The sequence below is a fragment of the Bacillus rossius genome, chromosome 15 (assembly GCF_032445375.1).
Source record: "Bacillus rossius redtenbacheri isolate Brsri chromosome 15, Brsri_v3, whole genome shotgun sequence".
NCBI lineage: Eukaryota > Metazoa > Arthropoda > Insecta > Phasmatodea > Bacillidae > Bacillus > Bacillus rossius.
In genome coordinates, this window is record NC_086342.1 from 34,912,394 (window position 1) to 34,938,319 (window position 25,926).

The 25,926-nt window shown below is 36.3% G+C and overlaps 1 protein-coding gene across 1 annotated transcript in view; it reads left to right on the top strand.

Annotated features, from left to right (window-relative positions):
* The window catches only part of LOC134539189 (zinc finger protein 37-like), a 48,424-nt gene that overhangs the window by 9,334 nt on the left and 13,164 nt on the right, over positions 1-25,926 (top strand). Inside the window, exons 2-4 of the mRNA XM_063380955.1 lie at positions 3,955-4,215; positions 7,405-9,126; positions 23,950-24,226. Of these exons, the coding sequence (XP_063237025.1) occupies positions 3,970-4,215; positions 7,405-9,126; positions 23,950-24,226 (2,245 nt within the window). The 5' untranslated portion in view covers positions 3,955-3,969. The remainder of the gene's footprint in view (positions 1-3,954; positions 4,216-7,404; positions 9,127-23,949; positions 24,227-25,926) is intronic.

Below are 25,926 nucleotides of genomic sequence, written 5' to 3' on the forward strand. Positions count from 1 at the left end.
CATGTATTGCCCATTGTTTACTACAAACAACACATCAGTAGTAAAGTTATAAAAATGTAAAATAAAGCAATTTTTCCATTTTTCAAAGAATGTGTAGCTGTAAAATATCAGACAGAAATGTAAGCATATTCAAACACTCATTTTTAAAATATGTTAAAAGATTATAGTTACAATTGGTGTACTAACTATTTAAATTTGAATAGTATATTCTTTAAAATGTGAAATTACAGTGGAATAAACTTGCCATATTTAACAAATTTGCTGCATTAAATGTATATTCTGAAACTTAGTATTCAACCTCCAGCTTTCAGTATTGAAAATGGAGAGGAAAATAGGAGGGAACAGGAAACGATAATGTTGATAAATTTGGTTGGTCCTTTCCTTCCGTGACAAAAATGTCCTTCCGTGACAGTACGTATGTTTACTCATACAAAGTTACATCGGCCTACACTGAAATATTTGAAAAAAAAATAAATAAATTGGAATTTAATAAATTATAAAAAAAATTGTTTTTTTTGTAAAGTCTGTTTACAGACGATAGTTTAACGTGACGTCATAACAAAACATTGATGAAATGATTGATCCAGAAGAAAATGAAATATCCAATTTGGCCTGAGACTGAGCCGTAATAGGTTTTTGCAACCAAACCATTTAGGCATTAATATGTTATTCTTTGAGGAAGTAATTTTTTTTTAATTTTTCTATCTTTTGTATGATAAAATCTACCTCTGCATACTTTTATGAATAAAATTGAACCATTTTTATTTAATTATCACTATTTTGTATGGATACAAAGGAGTGAAATGAAATCTAAAATTTAATTGATAAATTTACTTTTATTTGCACTCATTGATTCAAAAATGTTTATTACTTTTGTAGTGTCACGCACGCCGTATTTATTTTTACAAGTACAAAAATGACGGGATAGCTGTGGCGGGGATTTGATCCGTCAACCTTTGGATTGGTAGTGAGCGATGCTTACCGTACGGCCATGAGGCCATATTGGTAATAATAGTTTCAGATGTTGTATATATATTTATAAAAATTTTGTTTAGTGTTTTGGAAGTTTTAAAAACGTATGTAGTCCGCCATGTTTATTTCTTATAGTGATAGGCGGGAAATTTAAAATATATTGTCTGCTGCTAGTCGGCCTCCATGTTTATACTAACTTCAAGATCGTCAAGAATGTTTTACACTTTTTCTCAATTACACACTTAATGACGAAGTTTGTTCGTCGTGAAATTAAACGTATAATTTAATAAAAATGCCCTTGCAGTTAATAAAATACGTATTAGTAAGTTTAAGAAAGAATTTCGGCTTTAATCTCCAACCCAGACGTTCGTGGTGCGCTGGGGCCGAGATTAAAATTCGTCGAGAATATTTTACGTTTTTATGTCTTCCAGTGCTCAAAATGATATGCAATTGTGGCCCCAGGCACGAAAATTTATTTATAATTCATTAATAAGGAAGGAAAATATGATTAATCATATCATTAAAAAGGAAAATATGTATTAACGAGTGCCTTGTTTCCGCGGAAGACAATGGGCGTAACAGGACACATTGTAGTGGGACAATGTGCGCAACGGGACACTTTTTTGTGCGTGCAGCCGGCGTTCATCGAGTTATTAGACGTCACGTCAAAAATTATTGTCCATCCGTGACCAAAACATTTTACGATTTTTAAGTTTGAGGATGTGTATTAAACCAATGGTTTTGCTAAATCCTTAATGCAAATGGTCTACAATAAGTTTAACAGCTTGATATACCAATTTTTAATATTTTTGCGGATCTAATATTAAATATTAAAATATGCAACATGTCCCACTTTATTGTTTTATGACAATGTGAACTATTTATTGATAGTGCTGTAGATCTATAGTCATTAAAATTCTGGAAGGGTTCCTTAAAACTTCTTTAATTTTTATTTATATTAAAAGGTACAAACTTTTTTCCCATTAGGGCATATGTGCTTTGGCTGCTGAATATTAATTTGTGATCTCTTGGCAATGAACACTATTCACTAAGCAAAAATCATTAAAATTATTAAAAGAATATTTCACATTATGGCTAGCATTCTTTAAGATTGCTTGCACTGAAGATTGCTTTTAGATTAAATAAACATAACTTTGTAAAATTATTTTGATAATTTTTTCTCTGGCAAATAGGTCAGTTATGTAGGCAGGCAAGCTAAATTTCTTTTATCCTAATGAACCAAATGAAAGAATGTCTCCTTGTCATTGTCAATTTAAGGTGCCACTTGCACATAGAGAATTTCCCCTTTTCTAAACCTTCTAAACCAGAACATTTGTTGGTGTGCGACCAATTTCACCCCACCCCCTCCCATTATATATTTAAACAAATATAATTGAATATGAAAAGTATTCTCATTATGAAATGGAATAGTATGAGGGAGAAACGTGGCTTTTAAAAGAAAACGATTACTTTTTTCATGTTCCTACCATGGTTTTTATAACTGAAAGATGAATTTTTCATGTGTCATGGTTTTAATAAATGAAAGATGAATCTTTCTTGTACTATTTCTGTAAATCAAGTAATGAGACTGGCAATGCTATTACGAAAACTGCTATTGTGAAAGCGGAATTCCTGTGTATATTTATGCCAGTGAGATCCTTTAATCTTAAAGTAATCGCCAACTTGACAGGCTTATCAAAATTACCTCTAAGTTACAAAGTGTTTAGTTATAATTTTTGTCTATTAAATGCTAAGATGTGTAGGTACCTTTGAGGCAGTGTTAAAAGCAAAGGTCTTATCATTAGTTTGAAGCCTTGAACAAAATCAAAAATTTCTTGTGTATCAAGAAATAGGATACTTGTACGATCCCTGTTGAAGTCTTCAAGGCCTGAGAATGAATACGTGAATTAGAGTTTCCTGTCTTGAGATCAGGGACATTATAGACGTTAAGAGGTAATGGATGAGAACGGAGCATTAGTGGAATGAGAAGATAGGAGAAACGTTAGTACCCGGAGAAAGTCCATCGGCTCACTCCAAAGTCTGCCAATATTTATTGTAAAAAATCTGTGCTTGACTGAGTGGGGAATCAACCCCGGATACGAGTGACCTGACCACTGAACCACCAGGATCTCTGCAATGCCTTAGATTTAAGAATAAAGTTGGAGCCACAATGCCACGACAGGGACGACTTGACAGGCTTGACACGCCCAGTAGCCAATGAAATACAAGGTCGCAGTGACGTTGACACCTACAAAATACGCGCCCCGATGTCCCGCAAGAAATAGATTCAATATCTGTTGTTGTGTCTTGCCATACGACGGAAAGCCAAACGAAAACCTTACAAAACTAAATTTCAAAAATATTTACCTAGGTACTTGGTAAATCTTTATGATGAAAAACTTAATTTGGTTTTACTTGTGGGTACACTTTCACATTTGTAGTGTGCGCTAATCTGTTTATGTAAACGAATACATTGTGTTTACATTCATTGTTATTATTGTACATTGGTCAAGTGGTAATTTAAGTATGGACAAGTTCAGCGAAGAACTTTTAATTGATAATATTCAGGCTAATGGTATTTTATATTACATTGGGTTGAAGGATGACCGAAATTAGCCAAAAAAAGAAAATGCATGGGCTGAGATAGCATGTTCTTTTTCTCTTCTATGCATTTTATAAACACACATTTGGTTTGAAAGAATTGCAGACAGCTATAATAGAGTTTGTAGTGTTAATGTTGTTGAGGTATTGTGACTGTTTGCTATTAAATCTGTCATGCTGGAATGTGTTACAACTATTTGTAATGTCGTTTTTGTCATGACACTATGACTCCAGCTTAACTGGATAATATTCTTTGTAAGCCCAATGTTTTAACCCTTTTTGTGTTTCTTTTTGTTACTTGGATAAGAATCCAAGTAGTTTACACATAACAATTAGGATCACAAAGCAAAACTGTTTTCAGTGTGTGGGTCACTGTTTCAGAACCATGTGACCGTAATGAAAGTTGAACAACCACCATCGACCATGAATGAACCTGGAGAAAGGACTCCAGAAGAGCTTCTGAGCGTGGAAATGGTTCCTGACATTGGTTCAGAAGTGGTGAACCTCAGTATTGCCACCACAACATCTCCGCTCAAAGTTAGCGACAGAGAGACAGTATCGGATACTTCGTCAGACATCATGGGTTCGCAGTACATCAGTATTCATAGAGTTGCTGATGTGGATTCTCTTGATAAGTCATTGGTAACAGAAATTATTATTATTAATGTTATTATTTTCTTAGTTGAGTACATTGATATAGTTGATCATTTAGTAACTAGGTGCTGAAACCTACATGCTTGTAACAATCCAGATCTCTTTACTACCTTAAACATAAGAACATTTAAGTGCTGAAAAAATATTTAAATTCAAATAGATAATGTTACTGTAAACAATTGGTTGCCGAAATGTCTCTTGGGCATAAACTGATATTAATATATTTTATTTTATTAATATTACACAAATATTAACAAGTAGTCATGGTCGCCATCTTCAGACCACAGAACAAACGTCAAATTTGCAGACAAGTCGAACAAAACACCTTCACTGATGTCTATAAAAACGTTCATTGTTTGTAGGTACCGAAAATTTAATATTAAAATACAGTTTGCAAGTAAATTCCTTGGTTGCGTGCAACTCATGATACAAGCCCATGTACTCATGTTCTCTGAAGAATTAACAATGTTTACTTGATACTCGTGGGCTAAATACCTGAGACTGTGGTCAGAAAAATTCTAAATAAAAGTTCCAAACTACGAAAAAGATTGATTATATAAAAGGTAGCGTCCGGACCCTAGCCACAAAATTCTTTCTTCAAACTATTAATATATTATTATTGAGCCACCGCCTGACGTTACCTAGTACAGACGCTGACTGTCGAGGCTACACACAAATGCATACCACCGGAAGTGGCAGGTGCGTAGCCTCACCAGCCAATCACAGCCTTGTACTCACAAAAATGTATCAGTATTCAAATTTTCTAACTCTCGCAATGAGGCTTTTCCGGCAAAAATTACAAGAAAAAATCACAAAATCTATTCTGATTCACTGTAGTAATAACATGATCAAATTAAAGTCTCTCCTGGGACAGGAGACCTGCTGATTTCCCCACTAAAAAAATACATGGATAAATATCAGCCAATCATGGTACATGGCGAAACCATTTGACTAACTTCAGAGTCCTTTCTCACTGCTATTGAACTCTCTCTCTCTCTATATATATCTATATCTCTCTCTATCTCTCTCTCTATCTATCCATCTCTCTCTCTATCTCTCTCTTTCTTTTTTTTCTCTATTACACATCTGGCAAACCACCACAATTGTTTGCCTTCAGACAAATGACACTGGCAAAAAATACAAAAGAAAATTCCAATAACAAGCATAAATACACAAACAGGTAAAATAACTCCTAGGGGCTTATCACCATAAAGTGAAAAAAATGTCAGAACAACTTAAGCATGAAATATGTAAGTTATGATCATTAAAACATATGGCAAACAAAGGAATACTTCTTAAATGGAATAAAAAAAGATGTTATTTAAATCATGCCAGGAACCTAACCATAGCACTGGATATGATCAGACAACATAATAAAACGTTAATTAAACTGTGCAACAAGTGGGAAGAGCAGTAACCTGGGTTGCTTCCTGGTGTTGTTTCCGAGCTGTGCGGAAATGTGGCAGATATTTCCAATCTGTCCAATCTGCCCGGCACTAGCTCTAACAGAGTAGTCTCACGTGCTAAGGCAAATACATGGACAGTTTGCCTTGTGTGGCCCACCGCAGACGCGGTCGAACGACACCAGCGAGTTGGCTCATGTGTTGAGGCCCGTGAGCACATCCCTACACTGAGCAGCCGACCAACACTGGCTAAAAAGAAAGGATGTTGATGCTGGAATGATACTCACTGGTGGATGGTTGAATTGTTGGTTTATTGTAGCCAGGTTTACACTGAAACATTCAGCTACACGAAAAGTCTCAACAATTGGCACTGTATGAATTTAGCTGATTTTACCGGGCACAAAAACGTCAGTTTTAAATGTGGCATTTGATACACAACCGTGTCTGACACTTGGGTAAATAAAATTCCCCACAGTCGGCTTGTATCAAATTAGTGGGCCTGCCCGTAAAACAAGCGGTGCGATATGAGATAGTTACGGGACAAAGGGCTTAAGTCCACCGCTCAAAAAAATGTTTAGGGCACACGTGAATCTCTGTGAAATTAAAACAAGAGATATAACTTTTGATGCTAACAAATCAGTTCACTGCAAAGTAAGTTGAGAGAGCTCCACAGGACAGCGTCCATTCCCGAAACTAGGTCCATAAATTGAAACTGCACGTCCAGAGATTGTACTTTTGTGTGCTGGGTAAATCATACCTCATCATCCAGCCAAGATACACATAACATCTAAGATTTGGATGAAATTTGGTACATGGTATCTTCAGACAAATATAAAAACCAGTATTTATCTTTTTTGGAATATTGGCTTTAGTTTGGAATTTAAAGCCCTTCAAAGTTTCCCTCTGTTTGGTGGAATTTATTTTATCTGCAACCAAAGTCAATGTAGGGTTTAATATGTAGTTAACTTCATAGTATGGTTTATTATATTAAAATGTTTATATAATAGCTGAGTGTACACATGCAATTAACTGACAGAATATCACAGCCGTCAACATCCACTTCAAAATTTAAAAAAAAATATCCAGAGATAGATAAGATAGGCATATATTTGTAAATAGCCCCATTTCTAACTCCTTATATATGTGTGTGTGTGTGTGTGTGTGTGTGTGTGTGTGTATATATATATATATATATATATATATATATATATATATATATATATATATAAAACCCTACATGTTAATAATTTTGGTCCCAAAATAAACTGTCTAATTTTTTCATTGGAAAAATCTTCATGCCACAAATTTGTGAGTAGGCTAGTTAAACTAGTGCCCATGGGGTTATGTCACATCACATAATTATTCCAAGCAGCTGTTATTTTTATCCTAAGCATATATGTATGTATATGTTTGTGTGTGTCCACACACAAACACACACACACACACACATATATATATATATATATATATATATATATATATATATATATATATATATATATGAATAAATAAAAAAGTTTTTATAACCTTAGTCATTTCGTTCAATTGTAAGTCTCACATCATTTTTTCTCTGCCCCATGTTTGTCATATTTTAATTTATTATCCTCCTTTTCTAATGCTTTCCTGAAGAATTATAAGCGAATATTATTATTTATTATTTTACTTCTATTTGTAGGTAGTTAATGGGAGTTTCATGAGAAATGACTTCACTTTGAAAGGTTTCTAAAGTAGTTTGATTGTGGGTTGGTTGAGGTACCTCTGTCGCTTGTTCCAGGTGGATGCCACCTCGAGCGCCCTCATGAGCTCGGAGATGATACAGCACCACGTCGTGCACGGGGGGATGGTCGTCGACATGATGGTTCCCGTGTCGAACGGCACGGCGGTGTCGGACTTCGCGCAGGCGCACGCGTCCCACTTCATCTCGGAGCACTACGACGCGGAGGACCTGCTGAGCCACGGCCTGACGGAGGAGGACCGCAAGCTGGCGGCCGCGCTCGTCGCCGTGCAGCTGGTGCAGCAGCAGAAGCACCACCAGGGCTCGCCGGAGGCCCCCGGCCTCCTGTCCCCCTCGTCCAAGGTCCACGTGCCTGTGTCGCTGGCGGAGCACGGCCAGCCCGTGTCGGCCATGGTCTCCAGCTACATCCAGGCCGTGGAGGAGGAGGCCCTGCTGGACCAGCCCCTCCCGCCCCTGAAGAAGGCCCTGTCGAGCCGGTCTCTCAGCGCCAGGAGTCGCTACCTGCGGCCGCACCTCCTCGGCAAGCCCGACGACGGCCTGCAGCTCCCCCCGCCCCAGGTCAGCTCCCTCTCCGAGCAGCTCCGGGAGGAGTACGGCATCAAGTGCGAGGGCCTGGACGACGACATCATCATCGAGGAGAGCGACGACGGCATGCAGGACGATAACGATTCCGACTATGACGTGGAGAACGACTTGAGGTCTTCGCGGAAGTCTCTCCCCCACAAGAAGCGCATCCCGAGGAAGCTCAAGAACATGAAGAAAACGTCCTCCCCGTCGCACTGCAGTCTTGCCAAGCTCCACAAGTGCAGCACGTGTGGGGATCAGTTCATGAGCCAGGCAGCCTTACGCAGTCACTGGCTCACGCATACATCTCCCAAAAAAATGTTTAGCTGTGAACTGTGCGGGAAGGGTATCGTGAACCAGTTGAAGTTCTTTGAGCACCTCAAGTTTCACTATGAGCCTGCAACCATTACCAAAAGTACTGTTGATGATAGGACTTCAGACCCGAACAAGTCGGGCACAAGCTTGTTGAAAGAAGTGTTGTTGTCATCCTCGAGAAATAATCTTACGATCACAAGTGGACCGATGCCCAGTAAACCGCCCGAAGCTGTGCCGGAAACCATCGGTGCGATACCGCCACCTCTGACGTGCGGGCAGTGCGGAAGGACGTTCAGGCGACAGAAGGCGTTGGAAACCCACATCAGCGTGACTCATCCCAAGCAAGAGGAGATAGAAGAGTTCAGTGAGCCCGAAGATCTGATGGAGGGAATAAGAGGTGTGGTGGAAGTTGATGGTGATACGGGGGACGAGGCAGACATGGATTGTTTGGGTCCCTCTTCGCTCATGCGGGGCCTGAAGAGCGGTGTCGACAAAGTGTGGTACCGCGAAGAGGACCTTCGAGCAACGGAAGTAGATCTTCAAGCGATGGAGTCGAGCAATCAACCGGGCCAGCCCACGAGCGAAGAGGACCACATATGTGATTTGTGCGGGGACATCTACGAGAGCCGTGATCACCTGACTGACCACGTGAGGGAGGAGCATCTGGAACTCTCCCCGCGTAGACGCTCCGTGCAGCGTCACGTGCTGCAGTGTTTTCCCAAGCGTCAGAACAGGGCAGCTAACCGCTTGAAGTGCACGCAGTGCGACCGTACGTTCAACCACCGCAACTCGCTTGTGTATCACTTACGCTCTCATTCTGGTGAAAGACCTCATCAGTGTGAAGTCTGTGGGAAGAGCTTCTTTGCAGCAAGTGCACTTAAGGTAAGTGATTGGCACCTCTGTATTTAATTAATTAATTAAGCATTTTATTCCCAGCCAAAACAGACAGAAATGTCCTAGATAAGCCGTCAATGTCTTAATTTTTGATTTTGAGCATGGTGATGTGGCCACATTTGATGATCCTTTTGTGGTTCGCCTATGCCGTGGTTGTATGGGGGTTGAAGCAACACAACACCCATCTTTTCATCTTAGAAGGTGCACAAGAGAATACCAGTCCAGTTCAAGAATCAAACTTTGGACCTTAGGCGGTGACTGATTTCAAGTACACAGTACACCAATCCCTCACTTAGCACGACTAATTCGTTCCTAAAAATGTTCGTGTTAATCGAAATCGCGTATTCTGAAGCATTAGTCCCCATAAATATAAGGCTAAATTATTTAATGTGTTCCAAGATGTGTAGGGAAGTAATCTTTACATAATATAAATGCGTAGAATAATACTTGAAAATGCATATGTCATATCATTTATCTTTTTAAGCCTACCACCGAATACGTTAGATAAAGAAAACACGGCACAGTGTAACAGGAGATAAGTGGTAACATATTTACGTCAGTCAGCAGGTTGGCTTGCCCGCCCAGGCGTGACCTTCAACACGCGCGTGCGTCTGTCTGCCTGCTGTTGCAAGCAGCTGGATCCTTTGTTATTACGTTTAAAACTTAACAACATTAAAACACTTTTATGAAATTAAGAACCGGTTTTATATAACTTTAAAACACACAGCCATATGTAAACATTTAATTTGTTATGCACACCTCTTATAAAAGCGGCTATGTAAACAAATCAGTTAACAGATAAACAGATTTAGATTTTCCCTAGAGCACAAACATAACATTAAAATATGTATGTACAGTATGTACATATACAAAACATAAAAGTTAGTTAAATATTTTCTGGGGTGAAATTAACAATATCATCTTGCTTTTTTTTAAAAAAAGTGTCCAATTTCATCTGCTTTGGTTTCTGTACGGTACGGCCTGGTCTGCAGCCGGGCATCAACGGTACGGCCTGGTCTGCGGCCGGGCATCAACAGTACGGCCCGGTGTTTGTTTATCTGCGTGCGCATCTCTTTCCCCTCGCATTCCAAACCACTCTTCCCCCCTCGAATTCCATACCTGACGTCGCGTCGTTTCCGAGATTTTTTTTTAGCCTGTGGCGATTTCGTGCTAACTGAAATTTACAGACGTGATATTCGAGACTAGGGCAGTAAAATTTACATCGTGCTAACTGAATTCGCATTAATTGAAGACGTGCTATGCGAGGGATTGGTGTACTTGCGACCCTTTGTGTAACAGGTTGGGACATAAATAAATGTTGCCCTCTTACTGCCTGCTAAACTGGTTGTTTAAAAAAAAAAATTAATCCCAGGAAATTTTTTTTAACTGAAATTAGTAAATTTTTGCTCCCAATTGCACACACACACTTAAATTTATATCATTCTTATTCTTTATAAATATTTTAAACTATTAACTTTTTTCAATGAACATGTTAATCCTGTAAAAAATGGAAATTATTTTATGGGTTTTTTTGTCTTGTACAAACGATATCTATCAAATATAACTCACAAAACTCTTTTCAAAATGGTGACCTTTCTTTGCTTGGAAGTATGCTAATGTACAAAATTGGTTACTTGCATACCTGCATTACTTCACTTCCAGTTTTAGTCAGTCCTTGTGATGTCAATTCCAGGGACAAGTACGTATAAGTAGTGTATATTTCAGGCGAATTTGGACATGGCCTAAAGCCCACCAGCCACTAATCAAAATGGTTGTTTGGACACACTCCGATATACACAGTTTCAAAACTCCTGTAATTAATAACTCAGGTGTGAAGAGCTGGTGTTGAATGGTTCACACCGTAGTGACCCCTGTCACGTTGAGGGTAACTATAGGATCTTTCATCCTTAATTTGCAGTGTGCATTCAAATGGGCATTTACTCTCTCTTTCCAATGCACAATTTCTGCCATTAGCACTGCCCTTGTTCAAGTGTGTGCTCTCTTGTCAGACATATGCCACAGTGTACAATAGTGTTAGACCCAACTTTATAATGTTATGAAAATTTTCAAAATGTGTCTGAAAGATTATATTTTGTAAAGGAAAATTTGGAATGTAAAATTTGGAAATACAATATCTTCTTGTATTTCCATCTAATAACATTAAATTTTTACTTATATTGAGATATAACTGAAAGATGCCATCTTGGTTTCAACCTTTTTTTGTCAATTAATTTTATCATTTAATATTACAATTTTTAGCTCTAACTGAACACAGCACGTAATTTAATTTAATGCCTGATTATTAATAGGGTCACCAAGTGAATAATATAAATATAATATTGTGAAAACACTATAAAACCCTATATTAAAAATGTTCTAGAGACTTACCTGATTAACTGCAGAGCAGTGGCAGAGATAGTTTCTTTGTGTTTAATGATATATTGGGAGTATAAATATTTGCTTGTCCACGGAGGTGACAGGTTTTGACCACGAAGGTGATTATGATCTGGTTTAGAGTACTTTTATTAATATAAATGAATAAAAAACAGAAATTTTTTAAGAATATTAAACTTTTTAATCTAGTATGTAATTGCACATGAATAACAAAATTGTAGAAAAAAAGAAGATAGGAAAATTTAGTGCAAATCGAAATTGTGCAGATCATCAAAAATGTATTGCAACTTATTGTTGAGAACAGGTGGATTAAGTTTACACACAATGTCTTCTACGTTATCAGAGTTTCTTTCTGATGAGAATACAAATTTATTGTTTGATGAACTGCATTTCCTCATGAACTTTATGTTAAATTCATCACAACTAATTTTTTTTTCAATAAAGCCAATAAAATGCTTAGTGGATTTTTTTCCTGAAAATTTTATAATCACATACTCATCTTCTTGAAATGGTTCATTAAGGTTAGCACTTCCTAAACTATCTTCAGAATAAACCTCCGAATATCTAAGTCTTGGCTTTTTCGAAACTTCACTGCTGACTGTAGAACCTGTACCCAAGTTAAGAAAATTATTAATTTTTAAGTACCTAGGTAAGTTATAATTAATATATGTATCAATCATGATGACTTCATTTATTATTTCAGTACCACTAAGTTAAATTTTATTAAATAATTTAGAGTGTGTATGACGAATTAAAAATGTATATCCCTATTATCTTTTAGAGTGAAGTTGTTTTAAATTGACCGAGCATGATAGTCTCATGGTTAGTGAGTTTCCTTCGCATCTGGGAAAGTTGGGGTTATATCCCTGACTGATACATTTGATTTATTGGGGTGGTGTTTCCTAAATGATTTTCCCTCCATCCACCCAAGCAAAAAGCTGGTGCAGTTCCTCTTACGCTACCTATCTAACTTCCTTCTTCGTAGATTAATTAAATTAGACCCTAATTAAGCCTGTATAGTGCATAAGGAGAAATAAGGTAACAAGTTTTTGGTATAATTTGCAAAAGGATACAGTTTTGAGGTGAAGCAGATTGATTTTACCAATTCCATAATGGCTGCATAATTCTTTCGGATCAAAAATCATACAGCTCAATCTTCGTGCCTGTAGGTATTCCTCCCCATTCACCCAGGTTATTTGATGTATTTTTGTTGTTCCCTTGAATACTTCAGCATTTTTAGGTATTATACTTTCAAGCTTCACTATTGCAGATTCTTCTACTGGAATGACAATGATGGCTTTGCAATTTTCTTGGAGTTTAGTCACTAAAGTTGGGAAATCAGGAATGTCCTCACCCTTTGCAACAATGGCATCAACTGTCCTTTTGACGGAGCCTCCAATTCCATCGGGGACACCTTTGCCATGGCCACTCTCCGAGTAGTGCCAAAACATTTCTTTAGCACACAGCCTGGCTGACAAAAAAGATCCAGAGACTTGAAACATCTGTTTATTTTTATATTGCGTAGAAGGTCCATCACTTAAAATGTGCACGGTAGATACACTAGGTTTCATGTGTTTGATTTTATTTAATATTGGTTCCAAATGGGCAGCAATAGCTACCGGGTCATGTCGATTGTTATTTGATACTGTTACAAATGATTGATGGGTTTTTAGACCAGTAAGTTGGATCACAATAGTATAGCACAGAAGTATGCAAAGTGATCTGGGGTTTAGATCCACCAAAATGTGCTGATTGAATCTCCTTGCCATATTTACACTGATAATTCTCCGAAAAATCAACGTGCAGCAGAACTTCATCCTGGTTTAAAGATTTTTTTATTTCATCTATAATAGTATACTGGTGCTGTATGTTGCATTAACTGATGAACAGAAGTTTTTATAACATTAGCTAGTTCTTCTTTTGTACACTTGACTTCTGTCTTGATTGTTCTTTGACAAAACTTCTTCTTTTTAACAACCACTGGTACTTTCATTGTTATCCATTTCTCGTAAGTAATCTGTTCTGACCAATCTTCACAATCGAAGAAATCTAATTCCTTTGCTTGACAATTCTTGCATCTTCTTTCTAAACATTCTTCTTGCTTCTTATCTTACAACATAAACTTTTAATCACATCAGATGTCGAGTTTTCTTCAATTAACTTTAACATTTTTAGTTTTCTAACTGCCATTGAAAAGTTTTCATGTACCTTACAGAGGCATGTTTCACGAGAAGCGGCATTGGGAATGGTTATCCAGAATGGTCTGAAGTGACAAAATTTTGTATAGCTGATATTTCGGTACTGCTCATCATCATCAGAAAGTTTCTTAATGAATCATTCAAACAACACTTTTGTTTCTTCATTTTTCCTATTGTAATGGTCTCTTTTTTTCCAGCACACAATCTACTGTTTTTATATTTTTCTAAAAATTCCCTGACAGCATTAGCAGTGTTTTTATTTCTGACAAAATTTACAAGATTGCTTTTGTGATATTTGATTTTTTTTTGCATCATTCTATGAGAAGTTAGTGACTGCACGTATCCAACACACTTGTATTTCCTGACCAGTTTACCAGACAGCATAGTTGCCCACTTGCGCTTAAGTTTTGTTGATTTTTCTTGGTGAAAATTATTCCTCAACTGTTGACAGATAACTTCATTGGCGAAAAGTCTTCTTTTCGAAACATCATCCAGACTTTTACCTTTCAAAAGTTTCTTCATGGTTTTTCTGGGAGTGTCATTTTTAGTTTGTTTGTTCTCTGAGGTCTCTCTCAATCTTTGCATTCCTTTTCTGTACCTTTCTAACTTTCTCTCCAAATGTTCATACTTATCTTGCATTTCTTTCAATTCCTTGTGCAATTTGTCTCTATTTCTTCTTGCCCTTTTTTTGCCAGACTCCACTCTACTTGTAGATGGTTTTGGAAGATTATTATCTAAAACCTCCTCTTCATTCAATGGACTAAGTGGAGGAGTATTTACATTAGCAAAGTGTTGTGTAGTTTTTTGCTGATTTTTATTTTCGCGGTATCTTTTCGATCTTCCTCTCCAATCTTTACGTACTGCTCTTTTTTCCCTGTCACTTAAATCTCTGACAGTTCTTACTTTACCAGTTTTCCGTCTTTCGTGCCATCGTTGTCTTTCTTTAATTTTTGCTTCTTCTTGTAAAGTAGGATTAAGTTTTAGTTTTTCTCTTGCTCGTTGCATGCTTCGATGCTTTTGTTCCCTTCTTTTCTTACATTTTATGTCTGTGACACTGATTTCCTTTTTAGGATTCATTATAACCTGGAATCAAGAGAAAATATTGCGAGTCTTGAGAAGGCTTGAAAAACAAAACCGTGTGGAGCGACTGGCAAACAAAAAAAACCTCAGCACGAGCAAATTTTGTAGTATTTCAAAAACCGAGGACAAATTTAAAGTAGGCATGTAGTACCTGTACAAAAGAGTAATGCAATTTCAAACAGGCGTGCACTTATTTGAAATTAAAATCTACCAGGCGGAAGTTTAAACAACCTCCATAGTTCAACATTATGTATACGGTACATATCTATGTTTAAAAATGTGCACTTTAGTATTTTTACTGTATTGTTTTGTATGGTTGTAAATTATTTTAGTATAAATAATGTTTTAAATATTAATAGCCCCAAAATATACCAAGTAGAAAAGGTTATACATGGTTTGGTCACCTCCGATGACATTTGTCTACTCCGTGGACAATAGCTGTCCATGGAGGTGATGTCCACGGAGGTGAGGAACGCATGGATTTATACCTTCCTACTTGCTTAATTTAGAGGTTATAAAATAAACAATAGTTTACAGTGACAGTTTAACTGTTTCTTTTTATGTAACTTGTAAGAACATATTTTTTTAAGTCCTAATCTTACCTTTTTATGCTACCACGGAGGTGGTGATATGATCTTGACAATATTGCTATTCTAACTTTGAAATGGAAATGAGCACTTAAATACAATTTGTAAACCAACAACAATCACCAGCTAAAACAAAATAGCAGCTGTTTTTCCCTCCTTTTACAACATAAATCAGTTGTGACAACTGTATATAGCTAAATTATTGTAGTTTTGTAATATCCATGGAGGGTATGTATATTTTGAGGACAATTAAACATTAATATATACAAAGCACAAGTTCATATTTAAAAATAAAATATATTAATGATAATTAATATTCATTTTTTCTTTACTCAGATTTGTATGCAATTTGGTCAGTTATTTAAAGGATTTACCTTAAAATTATTAATAATACTTAAGTTTTGCTATGGGGACAGTCCACGGAGGTGATAATTTGTATGCATTTCAGCAAATATAAGCGTTAAAATTAATTTCACTTATTTTAAATACTGAATGGAGGACAAATAAACAATATACACAACATTCTGAGTTAAGTGAAAAATAAAAAATGTAATTTGAAAATAATTTAAGTTAAGTGGACAGCAATATATATGTTATTTTGAGAATGACCCACAAATAGTTACTCCTGTTAAGTACCAATTGGTGTTTACAATAGAAATAATTATTAGTTACGTTGTAGCAGTGTAGGTAAATAAGATTAAATACATAAATACTACTATTGACATTACACAGTGGACCTTTTAGTTTCACAAAGACATGAGGAATGAACAGAAACAAGGTGTGATTCTGTCTGAATATAATTACTCTATTATTATTTCAATGAATGAGAGACAAATATATAAGAGGTATTAAAATGTGTTAAAATATAATTTCAATTACAGAATTAAAAAGCTCTCGGATATGTAAAATATACGGGTCGGCCCTAATTAGAATATTTAAGGTTTCATTTAATATAAATAAACAAATTCAATTTAAAAAAATACAAAGAGGCACAAACAATCCCAATGTAAGCGCTTAAAGTCCAGAACGAAAGTTTTACATAGTTCTTATCTCTTCAAACGTAGTAATTTAAATGTTATTCCAAAGGTTCATAAATATTGTAGGACCGGAGGTCTGATGCTCGTTGGCCGGAGTCCAGCAGTCAACATGGTGTCAGGGCGCCTGTTTGTTGGAGAGGGAGTGTGCGAAAATGCTGCTAGGTCCGCATCCGGCTCTTGGACCTGTCAGACAGGGAAGGTAGCTTCTAGAGCCCGAAGCGTAGCACGTCCGGATCTGAAGATCGCAGAATCGCGGGAGTCGCTGGCATTTCCATAATTTAAAAAATTTAAATTATTAAAAAAAATTACTACTACTACTATGCTGTATACAAACGGACTAAACTACTTAAAAGAATTTATAGGGATAGCTTACCTTGTCTAACTGACTTCATCTTTGGTTACGGCCGGACAGAAGTCTTGCTGTGCGTCTCGCCGATCCGTCGATAATCTAATGCATTCCGTCTGGAATCGCGACGCGAAGTGTCCCCGGAGGGGCCGCGTCTCTTAATTAAAAGGTATAACTCAATCAAAAGGTGGGGGGAAGACTTTGGCGTCCGGACCGAAAGGTTCCGAAGTTCTCCGAGTGGGAATCACAAAAAACTCTGACTTCGATATCACGAAGTTGGTAGCACTGGCCGATTTTAGCGCTACCTGTTGAGGGGTGTCCGAAACAAAAAGGGATTTACTCGCCCGAGGCATCTGTTACAACCTGGGGCTAATGGAGGGACAGGAGAGAACTCTGGTGGCTGGCAAAAAGACTACAGCGGAAGTCGCCAGAGGGCAGTGGCGTAGCGCGGGCATTCGAAACTCCAGGGTAACTCTTGAAATCACCGCTAGAGTGCGGGGGCAGTACGTTAAGAGAGTTGTGCCTAAAACTTGACTGTTTGGGGTCATTGGCCAGTGTTTCCAGGGAAGCCTGAAGGGGGAGTGGGGGGGGGGGGGGTTGAAAATTTGCAACTCCTGTAGGAACACAGCTCTACGTGTCTTGGGACGTGCCTAGACGTCGTGGAAAATGATGCGGTGATGTGACAAAGATCGCTCACGTAAGGAGGGTTCTCAGGAACGGTATGATCTGATAGTCTGCTGGGGGAAGCACTCTTTAACACAAAGAGGAGACGAATATCAGCCGGTGAACGTGCGCTGGAAGCAGGGTTAGACGAGTACACTGTACGACATGCATGGCATCCGCAAAAATCAGCTCAAGTAGTGGGAAAGATTGGTGTGACTGGTCTGACAAAAGATAAATGGGAGTGTACAGTAGGCAGAAAAAGTTTAAATATGAGTGGTTATAAATAAATGGCGAAATTAATTTTTTTTAAAATTAATTAATGCATGTCCCAAAAATCCTAATTTTTGGCACAGAAAGCTTGCAATATTGTCAATGACACATTATTTATGATCTTACAAAATCCACAAATAGTAAAATAAAAAGTATTAAAACTTATTAAAAAGAATGAAAGTATACAAAATAAGATTTTTAATGTTAAGTTGGGTAGTACCAGTCTGGTAAGAGTAAGTGCACATCTACTGTTAACTGCAAAATAAGGGTGAGAGACACGATGCATATGAAATGTGCATACACAACAGAATGCTATTATAGGAAAAAAGAAATGTGTGTGTGGAGTCCATGTGTGACAGAAGTGAAACTTCTTGCTTATTATAGATTTAGGTATAGGAAACATAATTCACTTGGCTGAGGCTGCAGATCAAAAAAAAAAATATATATATATATATATATATATATATATATATATATATATATATTTGCAAGTATGCGAATGCTAAATTTTGCTATTCTGCAAGTGTAAAGTGTACAAGGTTTGCAAGCATGCCAATTGGGCAAGTATGCTGTGTCATTTCTGCTTCTCCCCTGCAGTCTCCTTCTCTACCGGTTCCCCCAACACATACCTAACTATTCCCGTCATGTGATCGGAATTTTTGTAATGCTCGAAAAGAAATTTCGATTAAAAAAAATTGGTTGTCTGTAAAGTCGGTTTACGGACGATAGTTTAACGTGACGTCATAACAAAATATTGATGAAATGATTGCATACTTTTATGAATAAAATTGAATCATTTTTATTGAATTATCACTATTTTGTATGGATACAAAGAAGGAGTGAAAAGAAATCTACAATTTAATTGATAAATTTACTTTTATTTGCACTCATTAATTCAAATATGTTTATTACTTTAATGAAGAGATTATTTTAACTATAACTTTTATACATGTTTGCTATTTAACTTCTTCCAATCTGTGTTAGTCTGTTAAGGATAGGACGATGATAGGAAAAGTAGAAAACGAATGGGAGTGTTTCAAATTTAATGTGCCTCGAAAAAGTCAAATTGATGGTTGTTCCAATCGAGTGAAAGAGAGATATTTGCGCCACAGACTCTGCAGCAATGCTAGGAGGAACGGGTTAGCAAAAAGCAATGAAAATGTTACATTGAAATTAGTGATGGTTCGAATCCCATTTTTCTCGAATCCGAATCTCGAATCCGAATCCCAAACAGTACCTTGAATCCACCCCTCTAATCCGAATCCAGTTCTCAAGGGTTAATTTTAAAATAATTTATAAGTTAAGAGAAAAAATTAAACATTATGCAGAATTATTTAACCCTTAAAATTTTTATTTAAAAAAACAAGGATTTTGACACGGTCTGGATCAAGACGATTCCGTTTTTGGTCACATATGTTTCCTGCAGTGCTGAACAAACGTTCAGAGAACACTGTCGCAGGTGGTGAACACAAATATTTTTTGGACAGTTTATGTACCCTGGGTGAAAACGCAGACTGAGTTTTCCAGTATTCGAGGATGTTTATTTCTGGGTTAACTGTAGGATCACGTAAGAATCTGGTCACTTCATTAATTGCTGTAGAATCTGACTTGGTGGATTTAAGGCATTCAGGCATTATCTGTGAGTACAGTGATTCATGTATCCACGGAAATCGGAAAACGAAATTCAACATCCGATTGAACAATATTTTGTAGTTACCAACTTGACATTTGTTTAAAGTCCCAAATGAAGGTAAACGTGTTCCTGAAATATTTAATGGAAACTGAAAGGCGCCATCTTGGCTTCAATGGTTTTAGGCCATAAGAAACATTGTCGTGCATCTTTTAAAATTAAGCCTCACTAAAGCATAGTGATTATTATGCCCAAAGTTAAAAGTGACGGGGTGTTTTCTCTAGTTTACCCATTAAAATTTTTTATATTACCTAATATTAGTTATTTTTTATATTGCTCAAAATGATTGGCTAACAAATTCATTGGTTGGCCATCATGGAATTCTCAGATAATACATATTTTAACGTTGGTAGTCTACACAAACCAAACTTGGTCCTAAAAAAATTCATAAATAGATTGTGTACCAGAATATTTAAAATTGAATTGCGATTAAAATAATAATTGTATAATGTATTAATTTTTGTCATTCATTATTTCATTGTTATTACTACATGTGCGACCGTAACTTGTGATGAAAGTCGGCATTATTGTTGTATTACTAAGTAACAGATTTCTCGGTAAAGTTATTTTAAAAAAAAAAAAACAAGATTCATATTTAGTCTAGATCCTAAATGTGCTTTATTTTATTTTTTAGCATATTCTGAGAATACATGTGATTTATGCCTTATTTAATGCCAATGTAGTGACAATGCATCCATGTTCATGAATATAAAGTAAGTTTCATAATTTTTTTTATATAATAACGAATTAAAAGTACAATACAGTAGAACTTCGTTAATCCGTGTTGCCTTAATTCGGGAATCGGATAATCCGGGACGATTTAAAAGAGAAGAAGAAAAAGAGAAGTAAAAATTGTCAGCCCTTAAAATTAACCTCACGCGGGCCGGCGGCCGGCAAACACTGCAAGCCATCGCCTGGGCCGCCAAACTCTGCAACTCTGTTTGTACCGACCCTTTGTGTCGCCCCTCTTTCAGCTGTCACATTTGTCACTCTTTAAACTTGAGGGGCATGTCCTGGACTTCTGCTTCTCGTCTCCCTTTGTTTGTTTCCACCCGCCACCGCACGGCAGGCGCCTGGCGAGTGACGTGTCTGGCTGGCATTCGGCTGTACGAGGAGGGGGGGGGGGGTGTGCAAGGTCAGCACGATCTTATCTTTCTCTCTTCGGCTGTTGTAAATGACCGTGAACTAATGGCTAGGCAGTGCTGTATTTTTTTAAGCCAAGACACTAATTCGAAGACGGCCGGCCCTTACCGTGAACGGCCTTAACCCAGGCCGGTGTCTGAGAAGCTTGACAAGACCTTCCGGGCTTTTAATCGCTAGTCCGTGAAATTCGGTAATCTGTGATTATCTCGGTCCTGACCATCACGTATTAACGAGGTTCTACTGTACCTCAATAGGATGTGTTCCAAGGAAAACGTAAACAGGCCAAGTAAATTGTAAGCATTTAAGTTTTTAAAGTACTACATTTACATCAATATTTTTCCTCGAATCCCGAATCTTTTCCCTCGAATTTCGAATCTTTCGAATATTCGGTGGGATTCGAGGATTCGAGGATTCGACCGGCCCATCCCTAATTGAAATGCATGAAAACAGAATTACGCCACGGACTCGGTCGCAATGCTAGGAGGTTCAGGTTAGCAAAGAGCAATATAAAATGAGCATAACGGGACACAGCAAAACGGGACAATGTGCGTAAAGGGACACTTTTTTGTGCGTGCAGCCGGCGTTCATCGATTTACTAGACGTCACGTCAAAAAAAACCTTGGTGTTTATAAATATACAAATGACATGTATGATGTCTGTGTCTGCAACTCTAGGAATGTAGCAGATGGCTAGTGCAGGGTTGAGTTGGAACATCAGAGCAGCGAGACTTCACTTTGTTGCTCACGGGACTGCTTCTTACCTCCCTGGACCCGCCCCCTCCAGCCGGCCGTGTCGGCCGTGTAGTCGTCCCTGCTTCCCTCTGCATTCCTGCCGATCATTCCGATCATTCAGGCACTAACATCAACGGGTTTCTAGAAGTAAAGTTGCTTTGGCAACAGTGAGTGCCATTATGCTTATAAACTGGCAAAAATCTTAGTTACAAATATTTGACAGATTTCTTACAAATAGTAACAGATAACATTTTGAATATTATAGGAATAGGTATTCAATTATTATTTAAATATTTACAAAACATTTTTTTTTTTTTTGGAAATTCAACACTCACAAAAACAAGCTCTTTATGCTACATGCAATATTTTAACTATACTATCCATATAATGTAAAAAAAATTAATTAATGACAATACAAAAAATAAAAACCAAAGCAAAAAAAACCTTAACTATTTTAAATGCTAGTTTTTTTTTATAAATTCTAGGTTAGATAAAGTATTTAATTGATTCAAATTCTATATGATACTTAAAATCACAATAAAAATACATGAACATTTGCCTACCAGAAAAAAAAGTAAAACCATAAATAAATATTAGAAAAATGTCATGAGTTAAATTATCCAGCTAAAGTTTATATATATACACACGCACGCGCACACACACACACACACACACACACACAGACACACACACAGACACACACAGACACACACAGACACAGATATATTAAAGGAAGAAGAGAAATAAAATGTGTCAACACAAATTAATGCAATGAAATTTATTACCATTGAATTTTGTAAAGTAAAATTTGGAATAGTAATAATTTTTTTCTGAGGTGTTATATTTGGGAGATGGTATATTAGTTTCAACTATTTTTTTTAATTTGTTGTAACATTTGATATTGTAAATTTTGGCTCCGTTTGAGCATAGAACATAATTTAATGGAATGCCTTGTTATTAATAGTGACAGACTGCTGCAAATAGTTTCTCCTGTGAAAAAATGCATTAATTTTTTTTTGCCAGAATGACTACAACTATTATAATGACGTTGCGAGCGTCGATATTGTTACTGGTAATATGAATGAAACTGTAATTAATGAAAAAGTTCCTTCCAAGTCGGCATCCCTATTGTTTGATATACTTAAAGTGACGCTGTTATATAATTCAGCTTATTTTAAAATATTTCTAGGAATCAGTTGCTTTAAAGCAGAGTAGGACCAGCCTGGAAGACGAGATATCGGTTACATAGGGAGATATTACACAATATCTTTTGTTGGTAGTGATTTTTATATGTTCGCAAACGCAGCCATTAAGGTAAGCCTGCTAAACTTCCATGGCATAGTGACGCCTTGTAGATTACTATTAAATAAGTAAATCAGAGAACAAAAACTATGGTAAATCTTCATCTGTGGACAATTATATATTAATTGACTATAAAATTGTATTTTTTCCATGTATAAATAAATCTTTAATACAGAGAAAAGTAAACAGTACCTACGGTTCCTGGAAAACCAGTGGTCTTTGAAAGATTCCATGTTTAACAAACCCCTGGGATATATTCCAAGTGAAAATATTAGATACTTTAATTGTTGATGACCCAAAACTAAGTTCATATAATTTTATATTTAATTGACAGTGAAAGAACTTTTGAGAAAGATAGTTTTGTCCTCCGTATGTCCCGTTATTGTTCAACATGATCAGTAACATTAAGGTATGTGTATGGGATAAGAATATAATTCATTTACAGTAATTAAAACAAATACATTTGATTTAGTTCTGGTAAAGTTCAAATATCTTGAATTAAATTATTTTGTGAACTTCAAGTGTATTTGTGTATGTAAAATGGTATTGCCTTTGTTTATGGTTAAATGTGTTACACTACAACTGAAGGTTTTAAAGATTAAATATTACTGTCTCACAGATGTTATTTTTGTGGGGATATTGTACTGCTATTTTCGGGTTATCTCTATCAAAACATTTATCAATTAGCATAGATTTAACTGACTTCAAATAACTCAAATACTTGACCCATTCTAGTGACTTTATAAAATCAAATCAAGAAATGAATCATTTAAGGTTATGTTTAGGGTGCCAGCAGTTTCTAAGAAACTACAATTTGTTAAATCTTTATATTAATTAAAACAAGTAAAAGGGTGTGAATGATTTGACTTAAAAAAAAAAAAATTATGAATGCCATAATATTAGTATAGCTGTCTTTGTCCAATACCAGAGCGTTTTACAAAATTTAGTTATATAATATTACGAATGAAAAATGAAAATTAGTTTCTTATTGGTTTAACAAAAATATCTAGTTACGTGAGCAAAGAAGTTTAATATTAAAAGATATACGTACCTGCAAAAATTATTAACTGATAGTTCATAGAGAAAGACACATACACTGAGATGACAATATAAAATATAACACATTAATTTTGTTCCTCCATCTTGTCTATAAAGTTTTCAAGTTCAACCTTTATACTATTTACAGCAAATTTCAATACACAAGAGTGTAGGTATTCATACGGAGGAGTCTACAACAAGGACTCGTTACACATACATGTACGTGGATGAGGATTGTACATATGTACAGTGGTACAAAAATAATATTTTGAATGTTAACAAGCTGGTTGGTATCTGTATTGCGATCCAAGCAAGGATGTACCTGTGTCCAGGTACACATGCGCTTGCACTCCGGAGACAAGCCGTACAAGTGCGAGTTTTGCGGGAGGCACTTCCGGCAGTGGGGCGACCTCAAGTACCACTGCATCTCCATTCACTCGGAGGAGAAGAACTACCAGTGCGAGTACTGCGGCAAGGACTTTGCCCGCAAGTACTCGCTCATCGTCCACCGCCGCATCCACACGGGCGAGAAGAACTACAAGTGCGAGTTCTGCAACAAGACCTTCCGAGCTTCGTCGTACCTGCAGAACCACCGCCGGATACACACAGGTAGCTGTGTGTTGTGCTTCATTCTTTCATTGTTTCATTTCAATAACAATGCCATGTTTTTAGTAAAAGCATAAAAATGATAATCTAAAGAGTTTATTTTTAGTAAGAAAGAGAAATTCTAAAGATATTTTAATTTTTTCATTTCTGCATTATTTAAATAAGTTTTTGAAGAAAACATGGAGTTTGTGAAAAGAACTTGTAACATACTTTCAACTTGTTTTAGGTGGTGAGTGTTTTTTTTTTTTTTTTTGAGACAGGAGGTAGTTTATTATATTCTTGGACACCAGCAGAGACACTTTGTACCTCAAAATAAGTCACACACAGGTAAAATGAGGTATTTTTGTCTTTGTTCTGTCAAATGTTTTTTTTCTTTAAATGAGAGTAAGCATAGCATGTCCGTTTATTTAAAATTTGTTTAAAATAAATACAGAGAGAGATCTTATTGTGCACTTTGTGGACCATGGCCATGTGAAATTAGCAGTTTCTTCAAAACGTATTTATGTATGTTTGTAACATGGCTACCAACAGCCTAGGGCGTTAGCGGTGAACACGACACATACAGACAGGTACAAAACAGAAACTGAAAGAGTCAAAAGTAAAACAAAAACCAAAATGGTCCCTGCAAGTACCTCGACACTCCACCATGTCTGAACCAAAGTAGGCAAGCTCTACCTGAGGTAAAACTAAAGCAGGTAAGCACATCCACAGTTGGCGAACACATGAAGTCATGCATACCAGATAAATAAATGTAAATGTAGTTTTCATGAGAATATCAAAGAAATTTTAATGTACAGTACAATTATATCTGAAACAAAGCTTTAATAAGCTGCTCTATTGAAAGCAAAAATACAGATGCACGTTGGTCTTCTTAAAGAATCATGATGGAAATGTACCCGTGAAATGTAACCCGCTAGAAAACACGAAACACTGTACTAAAATGAAAACTGACATTAATGATGGTCCGGGCAGAACTAAAATTGCCTGCAATGCAATAATGTCACCTGGTTGCCGGGGTAAACAGCTGGAATCCATGGGAAAAAATCTGAACATGAGTATCTTGATTGGTGCCGGATCACAGAATGTGTAGAACCATAGCATGCCGGATTAAAGACCTCTTCCTCTGAACCGTAAATGTTTTTGAATGTGATAGTTTTTTAAGGTGGTATTTAGTGTATAGTTGTGACTTCAAGAAGTTTTTGACCAATTAATAAAATGTATAGTCATCATATATATAGTTACGCTGGTCACTCTGTAATGCCAAAGAGATATGTATACCTTGGAGACAAGCGTATCATGAATCACAAATATTATAGAGATGCGCATAAAATAGAAAATATAAGTGTAACAATAGACTAAAATTTTAAATACAGCTACATTAGTGGAACACACCTTAATTATAAAATTAAAGTATTTGTTATATTCATCATTAGGTGCTTTAAGATTAACTATGCCTTTAATTACTATTTAAAAAAACTTATATCATAGAAAGATTAGCTCTAAACACAAATGGTGAAAAAAAAATTTTTTTTTTTTTTTTTAAAATATAAGTTTGTGTCACTGGGAAACTGTAGATGATTTTTTGAATTTTGTATTTATGCCCTTTTCAAAAATCTTTGTTTTTAATTTTTAAATATGCTTATATCTTTGAAGTTAAAAATTATATTAAATTCCTTTGGTATTTTTTTTGTGTACATCTATGT